This window comes from Hyla sarda, chromosome 1 (assembly GCF_029499605.1).
Source record: "Hyla sarda isolate aHylSar1 chromosome 1, aHylSar1.hap1, whole genome shotgun sequence".
NCBI classification, from domain to species: domain Eukaryota; kingdom Metazoa; phylum Chordata; class Amphibia; order Anura; family Hylidae; genus Hyla; species Hyla sarda.
In genome coordinates, this window is record NC_079189.1 from 250906462 (window position 1) to 250927776 (window position 21315).

The following is a 21315-nucleotide window of genomic DNA, read 5'->3' on the forward strand; positions in this document are numbered from 1 at the left end:
TTGTCCTATCCGTCCTCCCCGCCTGGAAAGACGTACGCTGACTCCGCAAAAAGGTGAAACAGTCCTTGATGTCAACTCTGCTTCTCCACGTCTTACTGTGCCTGTGCGGATATCTGCCTCTACCTTCTCCTTCTCCACTAAGGCCTTCTTGGACTCCGGATCTGCAGGAAACTTTATTTTGGCCTCTCTCATCAACAGGTTCAACATCCCAGTGACCAGTCTCGCCAGACCTCTCTACATCAATTGCGTTAACAATGAAAGATTGGACTGTGCCGTGCGTTACCGCACGGAACCCCTCCTAATGTGCATCGGACCTCACCACGAAAAAATTGAGTTTTTGGTCCTCTCCAATTGCACTTCCGAAATTCTCCTTGGACTACCCTGGCTTCAACACCATTCCCCAACCCTGGATTGGTCCACAGGGGAGATCAAGAGTTGGGGTCCCTCTTGTTTCAAGGACTGCCTTAAACCGGTTACCAGTACTCCTTGCCGTGACCCTGTGGTTCCCCCTGTAACCGGTCTCCCTAAGGCCTATATGGACTTTGCGGATGTTTTTTGCAAAAAACAAGCTGAGACTCTACCTCCTCACAGGCCTTATGACTGTCCTATTGACCTCCTCCCGGGCACTACTCCACCCCGGGGCAGAATTTATCCTCTCTCTGCCCCAGAGACTCTTGCTATGTCTGAGTACATCCAGGAAAATTTAAAAAAGGGCTTTATCCGCAAATCCTCCTCTCCTGCCGGAGCCGGATTTTTCTTTGTGTCCAAAAAAGATGGCTCCCTACGTCCTTGCATTGACTACCGCGGTCTTAATAAAATCACGGTAAAGAACCGCTACCCTCTACCTCTCATCTCTGAACTCTTTGATCGCCTCCAAGGTGCCCACATCTTTACCAAACTGGACTTAAGAGGTGCTTATAATCTCATCCGCATCAGAGAGGGGGATGAATGGAAAACGGCATTTAACACTAGAGATGGACACTTTGAGTATCTGGTCATGCCCTTTGGCCTGTGCAACGCCCCTGCCGTCTTCCAAGACTTTGTTAATGAAATTTTTCGTGATCTCTTATATTCCTGTGTTGTTGTGTATCTGGACAATATCCTGATTTTTTCTGCCTACCTAGAAGAACACCGCCAGCATGTCCGCATGGTTCTTCAGAGACTTCGTGACAATCAACTTTATGCCAAAATGGAGAAATGTCTGTTTGAATGTCAATCTCTTCCTTTCCTAGGATACTTGGTCTCTGGCCAGGGACTACAAATGGATCCAGACAAACTCTCTGCCGTCTTAGATTGGCCACGCCCCTCTGGACTCCGTGCTATCCAACGTTTTTTGGGGTTCGCCAATTATTACAGACAATTTATTCCACATTTTTCCACCATTGTGGCTCCTATCGTGGCTTTAACCAAAAAGAATGCCAATCCTAAGTCATGGCCTCCTCAAGCGGAAGACGCCTTTAAACAGCTCAAGTCTGCCTTTTCTTCAGCTCCCGTGCTCTCCAGACCTGACCCATCTAAACCCTTCCTATTGGAGGTTGATGCCTCCTCAGTAGGAGCTGGAGCGGTCCTTCTACAAAAAAATTCTTCCGGGCATGCTGTTACTTGTGGGTTTTTTTCTAAGACCTTCTCTCCGCAACACATCATTCCTCCTGACTGCCTGATCTCCACTTCTCCAGCCTCCATCAGGCAAACTCCTCCAGGGAAGACCTTCGTCTCCCCACGCCAACGCCTCGGAATCCTCAAATGGGGTCACTCCACCCATCTCGCAGGTCATGCGGGCATCAAGAAATCCGTGCAACTCATCTCTCGTTTCTATTGGTGGCCGACTCTGGAGACGGATGTTGTGGATTTTGTGCGAGCCTGCACTGTCTGTGCCCGGGATAAGACTCCTCGCCAGAAGCCCACTGGTCTTCTTCATCCTCTGCCTGTTCCCGAACAGCCTTGGTCTCTGATTGGTATGGACTTTATTACAGACTTACCCTCATCCCGTGGCAACACTGTTGTTTGGGTGGTCGTTGATCGATTCTCCAAGATGGCACATTTCATCCCTCTTCCTGGTCTTCCTTCTGCGCCTCAGTTGGCAAAACAATTTTTTGTACACATTTTTCGTCTTCACGGGTTGCCCACGCAGATCGTCTCGGATAGAGGCGTCCAATTCGTGTCTAAATTCTGGAGGGCTCTCTGTAAACAACTCAAGATTAAATTAAACTTTTCTTCTGCTTATCATCCTCAATCCAATGGGCAAGTAGAAAGAATTAACCAGGTCCTGGGTGATTATTTACGGCATTTTGTTTCCTCCCGCCAGGATGACTGGGCAGATCTTCTACCATGGGCCGAATTCTCGTTGTTACGCCGAGCGCTCCGGGTCCCCGCTCCTCCCCGGAGCGCTCGCTACACTCCTCTCACTGCAGCGCTCCGGTCGGTTCCACGGACCCGGGGCGCTGCGATTCCGCCTCTGGCCGGGATGCGATTCGCGATGCGGGTAGCGCCCGCTCGCGATGCGCACCCCGGCTCCCGTACCTGACTCGCTCTCCGTCAGTTCTGTCCCGGCGCGCGCGGCCCCGCTCCCTAGGGCGCGCGCGCGCCGGGTCTTTGCGATTTAAAGGGCCACTGCGCCGCTGATTGGCGCAGTGGTTCCAATTAGTGTTTACACCTGTGCACTTCCCTATATCACCTCACTTCCCCTTCACTCCCTCGCCGGATCTTGTTGCCTTAGTGCCAGTGAAAGCGTTTCCTTGTGTGTTCCTAGCCTGTGTTCCAGACCTCCTGCCGTTGCCCCTGACTACGATCCTTGCTGCCTGCCCCGACCTTCTGCTACGTCCGACCTTGCTTCTGTCTTCTCCCTAGTACCGCGCCTATCTTCAGCAGCCAGAGAGGTTGAGCCGTTGCTAGGGGATACGACCTGGTCACTACCGCCGCAGCAAGACCATCCCGCTTTGCGGCGGGCTCTGGTGAAAACCAGTAGTGACTTAGAACCGATCCTCTAGCACGGTCCACGCCAATCCCTCTCTGGCACAGAGGATCCACTACCTGCCAGCCGGCATCGTGACAGTAGATCCGGCCATGGATCCCGCTGAAGTTCCTCTGCCAGTTGTCGCTGACCTCACCACGGTGGTCGCCCAGCAGTCACAACAGATTGCGCAACAAGGCCAACAGCTGTCTCAACTGACTGTTATGCTACAACAGTTACTACCACAGCTCCAGCAACCATCTCCTCCGCCAGCTCCTGTACCTCCCCCGCAGCGAGTGGCCGCTTCTGGACTACGACTATCCTTGCCGGATAAATTTGATGGGGACTCTAAGTTTTGCCGTGGCTTCCTTTCCCAATGTTCATTACACTTGGAGATGATGTCGGACCAGTTCCCCACTGAAAGGTCTAAGGTGGCTTTCGTAGTCAGCCTGCTGTCTGGAAAAGCCCTGGCTTGGGCCACACCGCTCTGGGACCGCAATGACCCCGTCACTGCCTCTGTACACTCCTTCTTCTCGGAAATTCGAAGTGTCTTTGAGGAACCTGCCCGAGCCTCTTCTGCTGAGACTGCCCTGTTGAACCTGGTCCAGGGTAATTCTTCCGTTGGCGAGTATGCCGTACAATTCCGTACTCTTGCTTCTGAATTATCCTGGAACAATGAGGCCCTCTGCGCGACCTTTAAAAAAGGCCTATCCAGCAACATTAAAGATGTTCTGGCCGCACGAGAAATGCCTGCTAATCTTCATGAACTTATTCACCTAGCCACTCGCATTGACATGCGTTTTTCCGAAAGGCGTCAGGAGCTCCGCCAAGATATGGACTCTGTTCGCACGAGGCGTTTCTTCTCCTCGGCTCCTCTCTCCTCTGGTTCCCTGCAATCTGTTCCTGTGCCTCCCGCCGTGGAGGCTATGCAGGTCGACCGGTCTCGCCTGACATCTCAAGAGAGGACACGACGCCGCATGGAGAACCTCTGCCTGTACTGTGCTAGTACCGAACACTTCCTGAGGGATTGTCCTATCCGCCCTCCCCGCCTGGAAAGACGTACCCTGACTCCGCACAAAGGTGAGACAATCCTTGATGTCCACTCTGCTTCTCCACGTCTTACTGTGCCTGTGCGGATGTCTGCCTCTGCCTTCTCCTTCTCTTCTGTGGCCTTCTTGGACTCTGGATCTGCAGGAAATTTTATTTTGGCCTCTCTCGTCAACAGGTTCAACATCCCAGTGACCAGTCTCACCAGACCCCTTTACATCAATTGTATAAACAATGAAAGATTGGACTGTTCCATACGTTTCCGCACGGAGCCCCTTCTAATGAGCATCGGATCTCATCACGAGAGGATTGAACTTTTGGTCCTCCCCAATTGCACCTCGGAAATTCTCCTTGGACTTCCCTGGCTTCAACTTCATTCCCCAACCCTGGATTGGTCCACTGGGGAGATCAAGAGTTGGGGGCCCTCTTGTTCCAAGGACTGTCTAAAACCGGTTCCCAGTAACCCTTGCCGTAACTCTCTGCTTCCTCCAGTAACCGGTCTCCCTAAGGCCTATATGGACTTCGCGGATGTTTTCTGCAAAAAACAAGCGGAGACTCTACCTCCTCACAGGCCTTATGATTGTCCTATCGACCTCCTCCCGGGCACTACTCCACCCCGGGGCAGAATTTATCCTCTCTCTGCCCCAGAGACTCTTGCCATGTCTGAATACGTCCAGGAGAATCTAAAAAAGGGCTTTATCCGTAAATCCTCCTCTCCTGCCGGAGCCGGATTTTTCTTTGTGTCCAAAAAAGATGGCTCTCTACGTCCTTGCATTGACTACCGCGGACTTAATAAAATCACGGTTAAGAACCGCTACCCCTTACCCCTCATCTCTGAACTCTTTGATCGCCTCCAAGGTGCCCACATCTTTACTAAATTGGACTTAAGAGGCGCCTATAACCTCATCCGCATCAGAGAGGGGGATGAGTGGAAAACAGCATTTAACACCAGAGATGGACACTTTGAGTATCTGGTCATGCCCTTTGGCCTGTGCAACGCCCCTGCTGTCTTCCAAGACTTTGTTAATGAAATTTTTCGTGATCTGTTATACTCCTGTGTTGTTGTATATCTTGATGATATCCTAATTTTTTCGGCCAATCTAGAAGAACACCGCCAGCATGTCCGTATGGTTCTTCAGAGACTTCGTGACAATCAACTCTATGCTAAAATTGAGAAATGTCTGTTTGAATGCCAATCTCTTCCTTTTCTAGGATACTTGGTCTCTGGCCAGGGACTACAAATGGATCCAGATAAACTCTCTGCCGTCTTAGATTGGCCACGCCCCTCCGGACTCCGTGCCATCCAACGTTTTTTGGGGTTCGCCAATTATTACAGGCAATTTATTCCACATTTTTCTACCATTGTGGCTCCTATTGTGGCTTTAACCAAAAAAAATGCCGATCCCAAGTCTTGGCCTCCTCAAGCGGAAGACGCCTTTAAACGACTCAAGTCTGCCTTCTCTTCGGCTCCCGTGCTCTCCAGACCTGACCCATCTAAACCCTTCCTATTGGAGGTTGATGCCTCCTCAGTGGGAGCTGGAGCTGTCCTTCTACAAAAAAACTCTTCCGGGCATGCTGTTACTTGTGGGTTTTTTTCTAGGACCTTCTCTCCGGCGGAGAGGAACTACTCCATCGGGGATCGAGAGCTTCTAGCCATTAAATTAGCACTTGAGGAATGGAGGCATCTGCTGGAGGGATCAAGATTTCCAGTTATTATTTACACCGATCACAAGAACCTCTCATACCTCGAGTCTGCCCAACGGCTGAATCCTCGTCAGGCCAGGTGGTCTCTGTTCTTTGCCCGATTTAATTTTGAAATTCACTTTCGGCCTGCTGATAAGAACATTAGGGCCGATGCTCTCTCTCGTTCCTCAGATGCTTCTGAAATTGAACTCTCTCCTCAACACATCATTCCTCCTGACTGCCTGATTTCCACTTCTCCAGCCTCCATCAGGCAAACTCCTCCAGGAAAGACCTTTGTTTCTCCACGCCAACGCCTCGGAATCCTCAAATGGGGTCACTCCTCCCATCTCGCAGGTCATGCGGGCATCAAGAAATCTGTGCAACTCATCTCTCGCTTCTATTGGTGGCCGACTCTAGAGACTGATGTGGTGGATTTTGTGCGAGCCTGCACTATCTGTGCCCGGGATAAGACTCCTCGCCAGAAGCCCGCTGGTTTTCTTCTTCCTCTGCCTGTTCCCGAACAACCTTGGTCTCTGATTGGTATGGATTTTATTACTGACTTACCCCCATCCCATGGCAACACTGTTATTTGGGTGGTCGTTGATCGATTCTCCAAAATGGCACATTTCATCCCTCTTCCTGGTCTTCCTTCAGCGCCTCAGTTGGCTAAACAATTTTTTGTACACATTTTTCGTCTTCACGGGTTGCCTACGCAGATCGTCTCGGATAGAGGCGTCCAATTTGTGTCTAAATTCTGGAGGGCTCTCTGTAAACAACTCAAGATTAAATTAAATTTTTCTTCTGCATACCATCCTCAATCCAATGGACAAGTAGAAAGAATTAACCAGATCTTGGGTGACTATTTACGACATTTTGTTTCCTCCCGCCAGGATGACTGGGCAGATCTTCTACCTTGGGCCGAATTCTCGTATAATTTCAGAATCTCTGAATCTTCCTCCAAATCCCCGTTTTTCGTGGTGTACGGCCGTCACCCTCTTCCCCCCCTCCCTACCCCCTTGCCCTCTGGTCTGCCCGCTGTGGATGAAATTTCTCGTGATCTTTCCATCATATGGAGAGAGACCCAAAATTCTCTCTTACAGGCTTCTTCACGCATGAAGAGATTCGCGGATAAGAAAAGAAGAGCTCCTCCCATTTTTTCCCCTGGAGACAAGGTATGGCTCTCCGCCAAATATGTCCGCTTCCGTGTCCCTAGCTATAAGTTGGGACCACGCTATCTTGGTCCTTTCAAGATTTTGCGCCAGATTAATCCTGTCTCTTACAAACTTCTTCTTCCTCCTTCTCTTCGTATTCCTAATGCCTTTCATGTTTCTCTTCTTAAACCACTTATCATTAACCGTTTCTCTCCCAAATCTGTTCCCCCCACTCCTGTCTCCGGCTCCTCGGACATCTTCTCCGTCAAAGAAATTTTAGCATCTAAAAAGGTCAGAGGGAAAACCTTCTTTTTAGTGGATTGGGAGGGTTGTGGTCCTGAAGAGAGGTCCTGGGAACCTGAGGACAATATCCTGGACAAAAGTCTGGTCCTCAGGTTCTCAGGCTCCAAGAAGAGGGGGAGACCCAAGGGGGGGGGTACTGTTACGCCGAGCGCTCCGGGTCCCCGCTCCTCCCCGGAGCGCTCGCTACACTCCTCTCACTGCAGCGCTCCGGTCGGTTCCACGGACCCGGGGCGCTGCGATTCCGCCTCTGGCCGGGATGCGATTCGCGATGCGGGTAGCGCCCGCTCGCGATGCGCACCCCGGCTCCCGTACCTGACTCGCTCTCCGTCAGTTCTGTCCCGGCGCGCGCGGCCCCGCTCCCTAGGGCGCGCGCGCGCCGGGTCTTTGCGATTTAAAGGGCCACTGCGCCGCTGATTGGCGCAGTGGTTCCAATTAGTGTTTACACCTGTGCACTTCCCTATATCACCTCACTTCCCCTTCACTCCCTCGCCGGATCTTGTTGCCTTAGTGCCAGTGAAAGCGTTTCCTTGTGTGTTCCTAGCCTGTGTTCCAGACCTCCTGCCGTTGCCCCTGACTACGATCCTTGCTGCCTGCCCCGACCTTCTGCTACGTCCGACCTTGCTTCTGTCTTCTCCCTAGTACCGCGCCTATCTTCAGCAGCCAGAGAGGTTGAGCCGTTGCTAGGGGATACGACCTGGTCACTACCGCCGCAGCAAGACCATCCCGCTTTGCGGCGGGCTCTGGTGAAAACCAGTAGTGACTTAGAACCGATCCTCTAGCACGGTCCACGCCAATCCCTCTCTGGCACAGAGGATCCACTACCTGCCAGCCGGCATCGTGACACTCGTATAACTTCAGAGTTTCTGAATCTTCTTCCAAATCCCCATTTTTCGTGGTGTACGGCCGTCACCCTCTTCCCCCCCTCCCTACTCCCTTGCCCTCTGGTGTACCCGCTGTGGATGAAATATCTCGTGATCTTTCCACCATATGGAAAGAGACCCAAAATTCTCTCTTACAGGCTTCATCACGCATGAAGAAGTTTGCTGATAAGAAAAGAAGAGCTCCCCCCATTTTTTCTCCCGGAGACAAGGTATGGCTCTCCGCTAAATATGTCCGCTTCCGTGTTCCCAGCTACAAATTGGGACCACGCTATCTTGGTCCTTTCAAAATTTTGTGCCAGATTAATCCTGTCTCTTATAAACTTCTTCTCCCTCCTTCTCTTCGTATTCCTAATGCCTTTCACGTTTCTCTTCTTAAACCACTCATCATCAACCGTTTCTCTCCTAAACTTATCTCTCCCACTCCTGTCTCCGGTTCTTCAGACATCTTTCCCGTAAAGGAGATACTGGCCTCCAAAAAGGTCAGAGGAAAAACCTTCTTTTTGGTTGACTGGGAGGGCTGTGGTCCTGAAGAGAGATCCTGGGAACCTGAGGACAATATCCTAGAGAAAAATCTGGTCCTCAGGTTCTCAGGCTCCAAGAAGAGGGGGAGACCCAAGGGGGGGGGTACTGTTACGCCGAGCGCTCCGGGTTCCCGCTCCTCCCCGGAGCGCTCGCTACACTCTCGCTCCCGCAGCGCCCCGGTCAGATCCACTGACCGGGTGCGCTGCGATACCGCCTCCAGCCGGGATGCGATTCGCGATGCGGGTGGCGCCCGCTCGCGATGCGCACCCCGGCTCCCGTACCTGACTCGCTCTCCGTCGGTCCTGTCCCGGCGCGCGCGGCCCCGCTCCCTAGGGCGCGCGCGCGCCGGGTCTCTGCGATTTAAAGGGCCACTGCGCCGCTGATTGGCGCAGTGGTTCTAATCAGTGTGTTCACCTGTGCACTCCCTATGTATACCTCACTTCCCCTGCACTCCCTCGCCGGATCTTGTTGCCATTGTGCCAGTGAAAGCGTTCCCTTGTGTGTTCCTAGCCTGTGTTCCAGACCTCCTGCCGTTGCCCCTGACTACGATCCTTGCTGCCTGCCCCGACCTTCTGCTACGTCCGACCTTGCTTCTGTCTACTCCCTTGTACCGCGCCTATCTTCAGCAGTCAGAGAGGTTGAGCCGTTGCTAGTGGATACGACCTGGTCACTACCGCCGCAGCAAGATCATCCCGCTTTGCGGCGGGCTCTGGTGAATACCAGTAGTGACTTAGAACCGGTCCACTAGCACGGTCCACGCCAATCCCTCTCTGGCACAGAGGATCCACCTCCTGCCAGCCGGCATCGTGACAATGCCTCTGCATTACACCTTTCCTTCAGTGGTGTATATACTAGGACAGCAGAAGCTTCAGAATGAAAAATGGAATGGGGGTAACAAATAGCTACTTTGCACAGGGTACCATGCAAGGTCAGCCGTGAACATGTGCAGTCTGACTTAAAACTAGACACCACAGGGATAGAACTTTTTTTTTTATTTCTTTTCCGGTTACTGACAGTTTAAGAACACAGCATTCAAAAAAGGTGAGATTTTTTTTCTTCTCATAAAGGCAAAAAAATAAATAAATAAATATATATATATATATATATATATATATATATATATATATATATATAATTTTTACTGCTCTTTTAAAAATGTTATTAAAACAAAAAAAAACGAAAACGTGTTCTAGCACTCTTATCGAATGCATCTATCCTCTCAGTGTCAATAACCAATAGAAATGTGTGCAACCTTATTAATAATTGCGGTTTAAAAAAAAAAAAAAACAGGTAAAAATCACTTGTGTCCTTTTACCTGCTTTCTGTATCTAAAAGTGTTTCTGTATCTAAAAGTGTTTCTGTATCTAAAAGTGTTGATCATCATTGTGAAACTAGCATACAGATGCACAAGGCGGAAGTACAATGCCCAGGCTCCTCTGCTAAATATGAAGGTTTCTTCAGTATAAAGTATAATACAATGTGGTAACAACTTCTGGTACCAAACTCAGCTATACCAGGCATGAGCCTGCAGCATAAGAAGCCGTTCTTAACTGTCAGTGAGATAGTTAAAATATCTCTTTCTCACGTACATACAGTTCCGCTCTCAGTATGAAAAGTAAGCCTAAGAAGAGAGTAGTTTTGGAGAACATATAGGGGATATTTATCATTGCTTTTAGAGCATTTTATTGTCTATGTTTTGGCGCAGTTCAGGTGCAAGCAGCATATTTAGCAACTTTTATGCGTCTTTGGATATAGACAGTTTCACTCTTTTTGCCTACCCGTAGAACTATTTCTTTTTGACCATGCAGTGGTCAAGTATTTATCATTTGCGACTTTTGTTAAAAATCGCTATTTTGTGCGTAAAGGTACTTTTTTGGGCGCAAAGCTACACCACCGACCAGTAGGCGTGAGAATAACTTCTACCTTCTGCAATTCAACCTTTAACCTCTTGTGGACAACAGTGTCCCACTCCCCTTCTATGACACACGCTCAGGAGCTGAGCTATCTGCCACCAGGACCCATCTCTAATGCCAGACATCTTTGATCACGATGATGCCCGGCTTTAACCCCTTAGACACCGCAATGAAATTTGATTGTAGCGTCTAAAATGTAAGTAAAAATGTCCAGGCAGCTCTGTGAAAGTAAAAACATCTAACCTGCCAAATTCAGGACCCAGGAAAGTGTCTACTTCTTTCCCTCATAAACGTCTAGTAAAAGTGTATGTGGTAGAGCTTTTCCCACCACAGCAGAGCTGCGCAAAATTCATCATCCTGCTGCATCTTCTTGATAAATAAGATGCACGCTAGTCAAACCCACCACCCAAATAAACGTGGGAAAATAGGTCTACCGTAGACATTCTTTGATAAATCTGGACCATAGTAACTACGCTATAATTGTAGAACAAATTTATGTATTATCTGATGCTATTCTAGGAAGAGAATGTTAGGTTTTCTGGATTATCTAGGGAACAAACACAACCTTTGTTACATAGAGACTACAGCAGTTATGTAGGCAGCGGAGAGTTTCTCAACTCTAGGCGCATCTGGTGGTTTTTCTGATGATGACACCTGAGGAACTGTTGCAATGCCTTTTTGTATCATTTCCCCAAAGGACTGTGCTGGTCGGTTTTTCTTTCTATACACTTCGGATTAAGTTTCTTCTGCCATCTTTCATTTTCAGTAACTGTCAGAAACAAATATCAGTGTACAAAAAGTTTCCTTATGGTGGCCTGTTTATTCATGTATACTGGTGGTGCACAAGGTCCCATGGCAGAGGCGACGCACAGTTCCTCAGTCTGAAGCAACACTTTCTTTTAACACCGTGTTTAGCTTTTTAGTTGACAGTGTACGTGTGGGTATAAAAAAGAAATATCCAGACATCTGCAGTCTACTATGTGGTATAATCATAGACAAAGGTGTGCACTTTGGGCATATGTGTGGAAAAGTACATGTGGATACTTGCTGTAAAATGGTTTTGAAAGATGATGCAATGAAATTTCCCAGACAGACTCCACTTACAAGTTCATGGGTGAGATTTTTACTAAAACTTGTGCAGAGGAAAAGTTGACCAGTTGCCCATAGCAACCAATTTGATTGCTTGTTTAAAGGAGTACTCCGGTGCACACTTTTTTCATTGTATTCCGTCCGGGCTGCAAAATAAAAGAAAATACACTTTCTTTTACCTGCCAACGAGCCCCCGGAGCTCCGGTACACTCCGGTACAGGTGTTCGGTCCCCGGGCTGTATTCTTCTTACTTCCTGTTAGCCCGGCATGTCACACGGAGCTTCAGCCTATCACTGGCCGAGGCGGGACATCGATGCGGCCGGTGATAGGCTGAAGCTCCGTGTGATGTGCCGGGCTAACAGGAAGTAAGAAGAATACAGCCCGGGGACCGAACACCTGTACTGGAGCTCCGGGTGCTCGTTGGCAGGTAAGATAAAGTGCGTTTTCTTTTATTTTGCAGCCCGGACGGGATACAATGAAAAAAGTGTGCACCGGAGTACTCCTTTAATTTTTTTAAAAGTCTCTGATAAATAAAAGAAGCAATCTGATTGGTTGCCATAGGCAACTGATCATCTTTTTCTCGCCATAGCTTTTGATAAATCTTCCCCCTATATGTCTAAATAGACCCATGAATTCCTAACATATAGTGCAGTATATGTGGCCTACATTTCCCACTTTTGTCTATAGACACACACTCACATGACCTGAATGCTGCCTTGTGGTCAGAGCCGTGCAAAGATGGTTTCATTAACTGTTGATTTAGGGTGAGGGATGTCTTTAGACTGTGTATTTTTCTACAGTGCTCTCTACCGAGTACTCAGATACTCCACCTTAAGCAAAATAATATTTTCAAAAGGCTGACAATAAGAAAGAAGGAAGTGGGTGACTGATAGAGGAACTTCTGCAATAACTAACTTTTTACTAAACATACGAGCACAGGAACAAAGAATGACTCCTTCAACCAATACTTGGATTATGGTGGCATTTTAAGATCTAGAAGACTAGCAGAGGTAGATTCTCCACGGAAAGGATTCATCCAATCATGGTAGTATGCTGTTTACTTACTTATTTATTGTACTATAAATCTAAGCTATGAATGATTATATGCCTTGACAGTCTGTGAGGAAGTGTGGTTTATAAGAAGACAGACATGGGTGATAAAGCTTTCTTTATCAATCTTTTATAATGCATTGTATAGAAATTCCTCCTCTTAATGTTTTTCAGATCAAAATGTTATGAAAAAAAGTTGCAAAGCATTACAATGATAAAAAACAATGCCACTTTATCTTTCCTTAGCTTCTCTTAACTTTATTAGGGAGAACAATAGACCAAAATGCAAGGTATTTAAAACCAAGAAAATCCAATAGGACCCAAAGGGGCATGATGCTCTGCCTTTCTAGTTATTGGTGAACAACTACAATTTAGAATTACAACTCACCTCTAGCTGACAAAAAACACTGGGATGCTTTGCTAGAATAAGAACAGAAAAGTCTTGCTGTTATAAATGGAAGAGTGACCAAAAGGACCACTATTACTTCTGGGAATAGGCCAGTGTTATCCTGATTGGAGAGCACCCTCCATACTTTTTGTAACTCACATTTATTTTATTGGAGAGATACTCTGGGTATGAGGCAGGGTCTTTCCAAGTGGTCATCCACACGTCCGGGGGACAATGTCCCAGCAATGTCTAGAGCTCCGTACAATGTCAAAATGGAACAGCAGTCACCCGTGTGCATGGACACTCCATTTAATGTCTTTCGGAACTGAAAGAAATAGCAGAGTACAGCGATCAGCTATGTCCAGCAGATCCCATCGACAATGAATGAAGCGGCAGTGCACACAAATGACCACCACTCCATTGTTACAAGTATTTTGGGACTGGGTTATCAAGATTGGGGGGGGGGGGCACTGTTGGATGGGGAATAAGCTGTTATGGTTAGACAATGCAATGCTTTTAAGTGGAAACCCTTAAAGAGGACATGTGGTCAACCCCCAAAAATGAGATTGCATTATCATTCAATACCTTAGGGTGCCCTGATCACACACCTTGTTACACCTTTTTCTTGATGAGTCCTTCCATTCCTGAGATATGAGGGTTTATAGTTTGTCTGACAATTAAGGGGAATCAGTCAGATGGGCGGAACCTAATTTTAATAATGGCAGCAAAAATCATGTGATGGGCAGGTTGTACAGTCAGGTTATAAAGTCAGGTTATACAGTCAGAGAGTGTATCAAGAAACTTATAAAAGGTTTGTGATCAGTGCACCCCGGGTTATTTAATAAAAAATCAAATGGCCACAGGTTCTCTTTAAAATGGGCCATGTCAAAAGTTCTCATTGATTAGGGTCTCAGTGCTCCCCAATGATCAGGAGAACAAGCAGGGATATGACATGTGACACTTTTTCAAGTGAGACGGATACTTTAAGGCTATGTTTCTACTTGTTTTTTTATTTTTTGAAAAACACCAAGAAAAACGGCAATTCTGCCGCATGGCATTTTTTTCCGGCCAAAAAACGCTGCGGACAGATGTTAGCTGTAAATCAATGAGAAATAGCAATATTCTTTTTCCACTTGGAGTTTTTCAGTTTGGCTTTTTTTTTTATCCTTTTGGCGTTTTTTAACTCTTTTTTGGCGTTTTTCAGCTCCTTGGGGGTTTTGCAAAATCGCAGCATGTTGAGCCACTGGCGTTTTTTCTCTGAAATCGTGGCTTTTTTCTCCTATAGAAGTCTGTGGGAGTAAAAAAACGCTAAGAAAAACGTCATGTGGGTTTTAACTCTTTTGGACTTTAGCGATCCAAAAAAGTGATGGAGATACCTTTTTAATAAAATTTCATAGGGTATCATTTTAAAAAATAATAAAAAAAGATACAGTAGTGATGGAAAAAATTGCATTTAACGAAATGTATCTTTTTTATTACAACATTTTTATTAATTTTTAAACAGGGATCAATTTATGTGGGCAGGCAGGGACCTAAAAATGTAGCCGGCAATAATAAAAAAAATTTAGAGTGTGTGTGTTTTTCTTTATTTTTTAGGTGGTACTACTACTCCCAGCATGGGAGTATGATGGGAGTAATAGTACCTATACTAATTGACAGATCGCCCTGGGTCTGTTGCGATCCTTCTGTATAATTTATAGATGTGGCTGGATGATCTTCTATGGTCCCCTGCACTGCCGTATATATACACCTATTCATATTTCCTGCAGAGAGCTATGATTGGCCAGATGGTTCCAGCCAATCACAACTCTCTGTGGGAAATATTAATAGGTGTATAAATATGTCAGTGCAGGGGACCAAAGAAGAGCGGCCAGCCGCATCTATACATTATACAGGAAGATCACAGCCGGTGTGAGAAGTGACATCCGCTGTGATCTTTCCTTAACTGCAGGTACTACAGCTCCCAACATGGAGCAGAGGGTGCTCAGTGATGGGAGTAGTAGTACCTGCAGTTAAGGAAAGATCACAGCGGGCGTCACTCCTGACATCCGCTGTGATGGTCCTATCTATTGCAGAGATGTGGAGCGGCTCTATACAGCGCTCGCAACTCTGCACTATACTCAGGCCAGTGATATTAATAGAACATCACTTATTCATATTTCCCTCAGAGCTGTGATTGGCTGCAACCATCCGGCCAATCCCGACTCTGGGCAGAAAATATGAATGAGTGATGTTCTATTCACATCACTGGTCGGAGTATAGTGCCGCTCCACATCTCTGCTATATAATGGATGATCGCATCAGGCGCTATGTCTATTAGTACAGGTACTACTACTCCCATCATGGAACAGTGAGAATTGAGAAAAATTGAGAAAAAAGTGAAACACACACACTTTATTAAAAATTAATAAAAACTTCGTGAAAAAAATTTTTTTTCCATCACTACCGCATCCATTTTTTTTCTTTTTGGTACCCAACAAATTTTGAGTACCAAAAAAATAAAAAAAACACCAAAGGGGCAAAAATGCAATTTCCACACAAATGAAAAAACGCTGGAAAAAACGGCAGGAAAAATGCCAGACGCAGGAAATTGCACTGGTGTTTTTTCAGGCATTTTTTTCTTGCGTTTTTTTTTAAATCAAAAAGCGCAGGACAAAAAAACAAGTAGAAACTTAGCCTAAGTGGTAAGGGTAATTAAATGGTTAAATGGTTTGCTAGTTATATAAACTGTGTCTAAAAACTACAGTTTCTTAGTTAATACTAAATGATATAAGTGATGTACCGTAGTTCCATTTAATTCTTCTTGCATACCAATGAAGCTTCAATCATCTGGATCTGCAAATCTAGATCTGATTATTTTTTTTCCTATATGTCAATATATTCACACACCCATATTTATTCCTACAATCTTCACTACAGATTATAGATATTGTAAATGAAGATGCTTAGTAGATTCAATCGCTAACCAAATCACAACAGGAAATAGTACAGCTCTGCCCTAAAACACTCTTCTGTTTTAAAGATTACAAATGCTTCCTTTAAGAAACTGACATGTTATCCTACATAAGATCATTGTGTGTCGGGGGGACCTAGCAGTGGCTTTTAACCTGATACTGCAGTTAGGCAGGGCTAGAAATGAGTATAAGGTATTACACAGGCACATTGAAATCAACGGGCCATCAGAAAAAGCCTTCTGCTGCAGAATTTCTGCAGCAGAAAATATGACAAAGACAGAAGTGATTCCAGCTGGAAAGGGGAAAAATGACACCTTCCTTGATATTTCTCCTTACAGTTGGATCCATGGTGTTCCTACCCCTCCAGGGTGACAGATGCTCTTCACTCCGGCCAAGAGATAATTCTGATCAGATACAGTGTCTCTTCTTTCTTAACACCAAACTTTATAAGGTCATGTTTACATGGTTAATAACCACATGGGTTTTGGGGCAGAACCCGTGCAGCTTTGAAAATCCTGCTCCCATTGACTTAAATGGGAGACTGGGAACCTCACAGAAAATAAAGAGCTTTATGGATTGTTCAGTTATTACAATCATACAATAAATTACAACCACACAGCAGTACAATACGTCGCACAGCTTGTTACTCTAATACTCCATCCTGACAGAGAAAAGCACCACAAATCGAAATGACCAAATCTGGATACTTCTTTTCAATGTGGTTATGCGCTGAACGTTGAAGTCAACTGGAACTTAAGGACCCAAGTGGCCTGCAGCTTCGAGAGCTTCAGCCCATTCCCTAAGTGTATATGCAAATGGATAGTCCCATATACAGTAAAAGCATTCAGGATAAGTGTCTGGCTGTCTGTGGCTTGCCAATAGCAGAACCTGCAGCTATCAATTGAAAGTGTTTTATTCTGCTAACACTACCTCTTTAAAAGAAGCCTGTCACCACATTTAGGCTGCCACATCTGACAACAGCATGAAGTGGTGACAGACATACTGTTGGTACATGTCTGTGAATATGTGTAGCATTGTAAAACTCCCAAATACATATCTGCAGTGAGCTATTACTTTGTATTAGGAGAAAGGTAACCATCGTCAGTGGAAGGGTGGGGTGGCGGGGGTTGGCATTGATTGAATAAAGCATAGTGCAATCCAATGACTCATGGCTAAAGTTTAGTTGAGGAAGTGTAGTTGTTTATCTTCTAATCTTTTCCAATAGGGCCCAGACCACAATGAAGACCTTTTCCAACCATTAATTGTCTTAAGACTTTCTCCAGGACATTTTTGGCTCATTGCTTTTCCAGCTCCTTCCCAATCTTCCCCACATTCCCAACCCCCAACCTTCCCCAGTTCTGTGCCCTCTGTTGCCCCATCCTACAACACACACACATTAGTACTGCAGATATAATGTTGTCAAAATTATAATTATTCCTAAAAAATAGCACCTGAAAACAACACTGCCAGGCCATAGTGCTCCAAAAAACATAAAGCCACAAAATAGCACCCCATATTGTACCATATGTGCAAATAGTGTATTGCCCACTAAAAGTGCAATTTTTGTAATATAAATAATTCCCAATGTGGACGCATAATAACTACGCCTCCACACTAGTACAAGTATGTTCTCCCTATGGAAGCTTTGTGCGGAATTCCGTTTTGAGATCCCACCGCACTAATCTAGCATTGCTGTCAATGGGTTTTCCGTTCACCAATTCACACTTCGGATTTTGAGAACGGAAAATTTGCTTTCAAATTTCTGCCTGAAGAATGGTGGTTCTCATTCTTCAGGCAGAAATACTTGCGGAACACATTGCAGTCTATTGGGGATGGCAATGCCCACGCGGTCCTAGCACTGACTGATTCAGTCGGCGCTGGCCACACTCAGAATCTCTAGATGGAAATTTTCCATCTGGAGATTCCGTAGTCTGAACGTAGCCTAATGTATGCAACTGGTTCTGTTCTACTTATACATACACCACAGGCAGAGACATGTACAGACGTTTAAGGGGGCAGTGGCAGAAGTAAAAAATAGGACACTGCTCATAATAATTTATTTAAATGCCAACATAATGATGCCACACTGCCAGGTAGCCCCCAGTAAGCTACTGCCCCATTAAGTGAGTGGCAATGCATACTCACTTGCTTCTATACAATACTAAGTACATTGTATGCACTGCCTCTAATTTTTTTTTCTCATTGTTAGGGGGGCAAGTTAAACCCCCTCTGCGCCCCTTCACAGCTGCACTCATGAGCAGTGCCTCCTTTGCCATACCCTATGCTATGCTATGGCCCTGCCATGACAACTTACAAAGATACATTTACCACCTACCTAGACCACATCGTGGCCCCTTACATAGACACAGATATGCATAGACAGCTTTAGCATACATTTATAGAGTCCCATATATCCACATTCCTACAGAAATGAATGGCTACTTACCTTGCTGCTGGAAAGGAGTGGAAACACATAAAGTGAAATGGCAAGGGAAGGTATGGCAATCACGCCATCTTAATTTCAAGGACATGTCCCTGTCTTGATCATGGCACTGCAGGGTCATAATGGGTTAACTATTCCTTCCCCCTCCATGATTCTCTCTTGTAGATTCTGCTGCAGTTGGGACTGACAGGAGAGGCTGTGCAGAGCTGGGATTTTGTCACTGTGTAAGGCCTTTTTCACAATGTGTAAAGTGTGCAGAATATTTGCCCAGAAAACACAGGGGGACATTCTGCACATCTGCACCTGCATGATCTGGTAGGCACTAGGACTGCTTGGAAATGCCCCTTCTCATAGACGGCAATGCATTTCCAAGCAAACGGCAAAAAGAATAGACGTCTATTGTTTCTGTGGAGGCCAGAATCTGGATTTCGGCAAAATATCTGCTGTGGAAATTCCACCATGTGAATAGTGCAGCAGAATCCCATTGTCAATAGGACTCTGCTGCAGCGGAATGTCCGTGCTGAATATTACAGCGGAATTCTGCACGGACCTTCCGGCGTGTGAACATACCCTAATGCTGCTTGTTCTTATATACCTGCACTCTCTCTGTACAACCATCCCCCTCCTCTCAATCTCCACTGCTAAACCGTTCAGATCCCATACAACACAAGTAAAAGGCAATAAGAAGCAGTTTACTCAGAACTGCCTGCATATGTAGTTTACCTAGTGCTCCCCCATCCAGCAACATTGTCACAGCTTCCGGACCTGAGCGCTTTCTCCTCATTCAGAGTAATGAGCACTTCCCCAAGTCTGAGGAGGGGGGCACTCACCCCAATTCAGATGGGAACCAGATAAAGTGACTTTCCTCCCTGCTGAGTGGCGATGTACATTATATGCATCTCACTCATTTTACCTCCTGCCAAGGAAAAAGGGCACATTTAGAAGGGGAAGGTGTACATCACAAGCTGCCAACCTTATAAATTGTTACAAATTGTTATACTACAGATACAAGCGTTAGGCACAGAATGAATGAAAGAAAGAATGAGGCACAGAATTAATGTAAGAAAGAAAACACATACTAGCAGCCAGTGTACAGCAAAATAGTCATTCAAGAGATGAACTTGGTCTAAGTAGTCCTAGAACAGGGAACTATATAATCATCTTTATGCCTATGGACCCCTCATAGGAAATGTAAGCAGATTGTGGGTTAAACATCTTATACAAACATGTACAACACACAAATAAACACAATTAATCCCCCCAAATCATGTCTTTTATCATGTGTCAAATTTCTGGTACTCTTCATGATCCCATTCTTATTCCTTGTCCCAGCATGACTTCCTATTTCATTTCTGGTTCTTAGCATAAGACTCCACTCTCATTGCTGTCCCCAACATGACAACCTATCACATTCCTAATCCCCAGCATGGCACCTCATCCCAGTCCTTTTTCCCAGCATCCCTCCCTTTCCAAGTTCCTAGCATGTCTTGCCTCTTATTCTTAGTGACCAGTATGACTTCCCTTTCATTGCTGGTATCCTGAATGGCTCCCCATCTAATTTCTAGTTCCCAGCAGAACTAATAATCTAATTTCTAGTTCACACATGGCTCCCTATCGTATTCCTTGTCCAGAGCATGGCATGAGTATGAGTGTCATTCTAAGTCCCCACCATTATTTTCCCTAGGTTGTCTCCCCTTCTTATTCCTGTCCCCAGCATGAATTCCATCTTATTCTTTAATTCCTAGTCTTCAGCATAGCTCCCTTCCATTTTTGCAGCATGGTTTCTTATTCTCTCATACCTTTTATTTCTGGTTCCCAGCATGGCTCTCCCTCTCATTCTCAGTCCCCAGTATGGTTCCATGCCCCAGTGCAGCATGACAGCCTTCCTCTCACCTCCTAAGGTACTCACTGGTGCGCCTCCTTCTGCCCTCATTGTTGCAGTTATAAAGCATGATTAAGCAGCATCTCTCCTATGATATCCCTTGCAATTTTCCTCATTTTGCCTGAACCATTCCATGGGGCACCGTGCTGATCTCCATCCAGGCGATTTAAAGCACATGTAAATTGCTAAAAAAATGGCTTCATGTTGATTGAAAAGGCAACACTACAGTAGTATGATGATCACTGGGCAATGGTTAGTCATCCAGGTGTATAATATTAAAAAGTACCTGTCAACAAATAAACTTTTCTAAACTAACTCGGGCTATGTTCCCTAACTACTCCTAACACTCCTCCCACCCTTAAAAAAAATCAGAGCTTTAAAAAGCTGTGTATCATATCTTTATTCTTGCTCACATTCCAGCAAAGAAAGTATGCGTTTCACAACAGGCATGACATCACTGAAGCCTGCTGGGGGGCCACTTCTGCCCTCACATCGTTGCAGTGCTGTGATGAATAGAAGACATCAAGCACTGTGCTTCTTCCAGCGAGGCTCTTTGCAGCCTTTAACCCCTTAGCAAACACACACGTAAATGTACAGCCTGGTGCGGCGATACTTTGCACACCAGGAAATACATTTACGTCCTGTACATGACCGCGAGCATCGGAGCGGTGCTCGCGTCATGCACAGCAGGTCCCAGCTGCTATCAGCAGCCGGGGAACCGCCGGAAATGGCGGACATCAGCGATCGTGCTGATGTCTGCCATTAACCCCCCAGATGCCGTGATCAGCACAGATCCCGGCATCTGCGGCAGTGCGGCACTGCTGCAAGGATCAGATAAGCTAAGATGCCGGCCGGAGGTCCACTCACCTGCCTCTGCCACCTTCCCGGGGTCTTCTGCTCTGATCTGCCTTACAGCAGTACAATAACATACAAATATGTAAAGATGGGTCGTATTGACCCACAGAATAAAGAAAACATGTCATTTTTACCGTAAAGTGTACAGTGTGAATGTAAAACCCTCCAAAAATTGCTAAATTGTGTTTTTTATTGAAATTTCCT

The 21315-nt window shown here is 46.0% G+C and overlaps 1 protein-coding gene and 1 long non-coding RNA gene across 2 annotated transcripts in view; one reads left to right on the forward strand and one right to left on the reverse strand.

Moving 5' to 3' along the window:
• The window catches only part of LOC130367791 (uncharacterized), a 104521-nt gene that overhangs the window by 23508 nt on the left and 59698 nt on the right, over positions 1-21315 (reverse strand). The gene's annotated exons all lie outside the window — the stretch shown is intronic.
• Positions 12404-21315, forward strand: part of LOC130367773 (unconventional myosin-If-like) — a 180814-nt gene continuing 171902 nt past the window's right edge. The window contains exon 1 of the mRNA XM_056570537.1: positions 12404-12584. Within this exon, the coding sequence (XP_056426512.1) occupies positions 12582-12584 (3 nt within the window). The 5' untranslated portion in view covers positions 12404-12581. The remainder of the gene's footprint in view (positions 12585-21315) is intronic.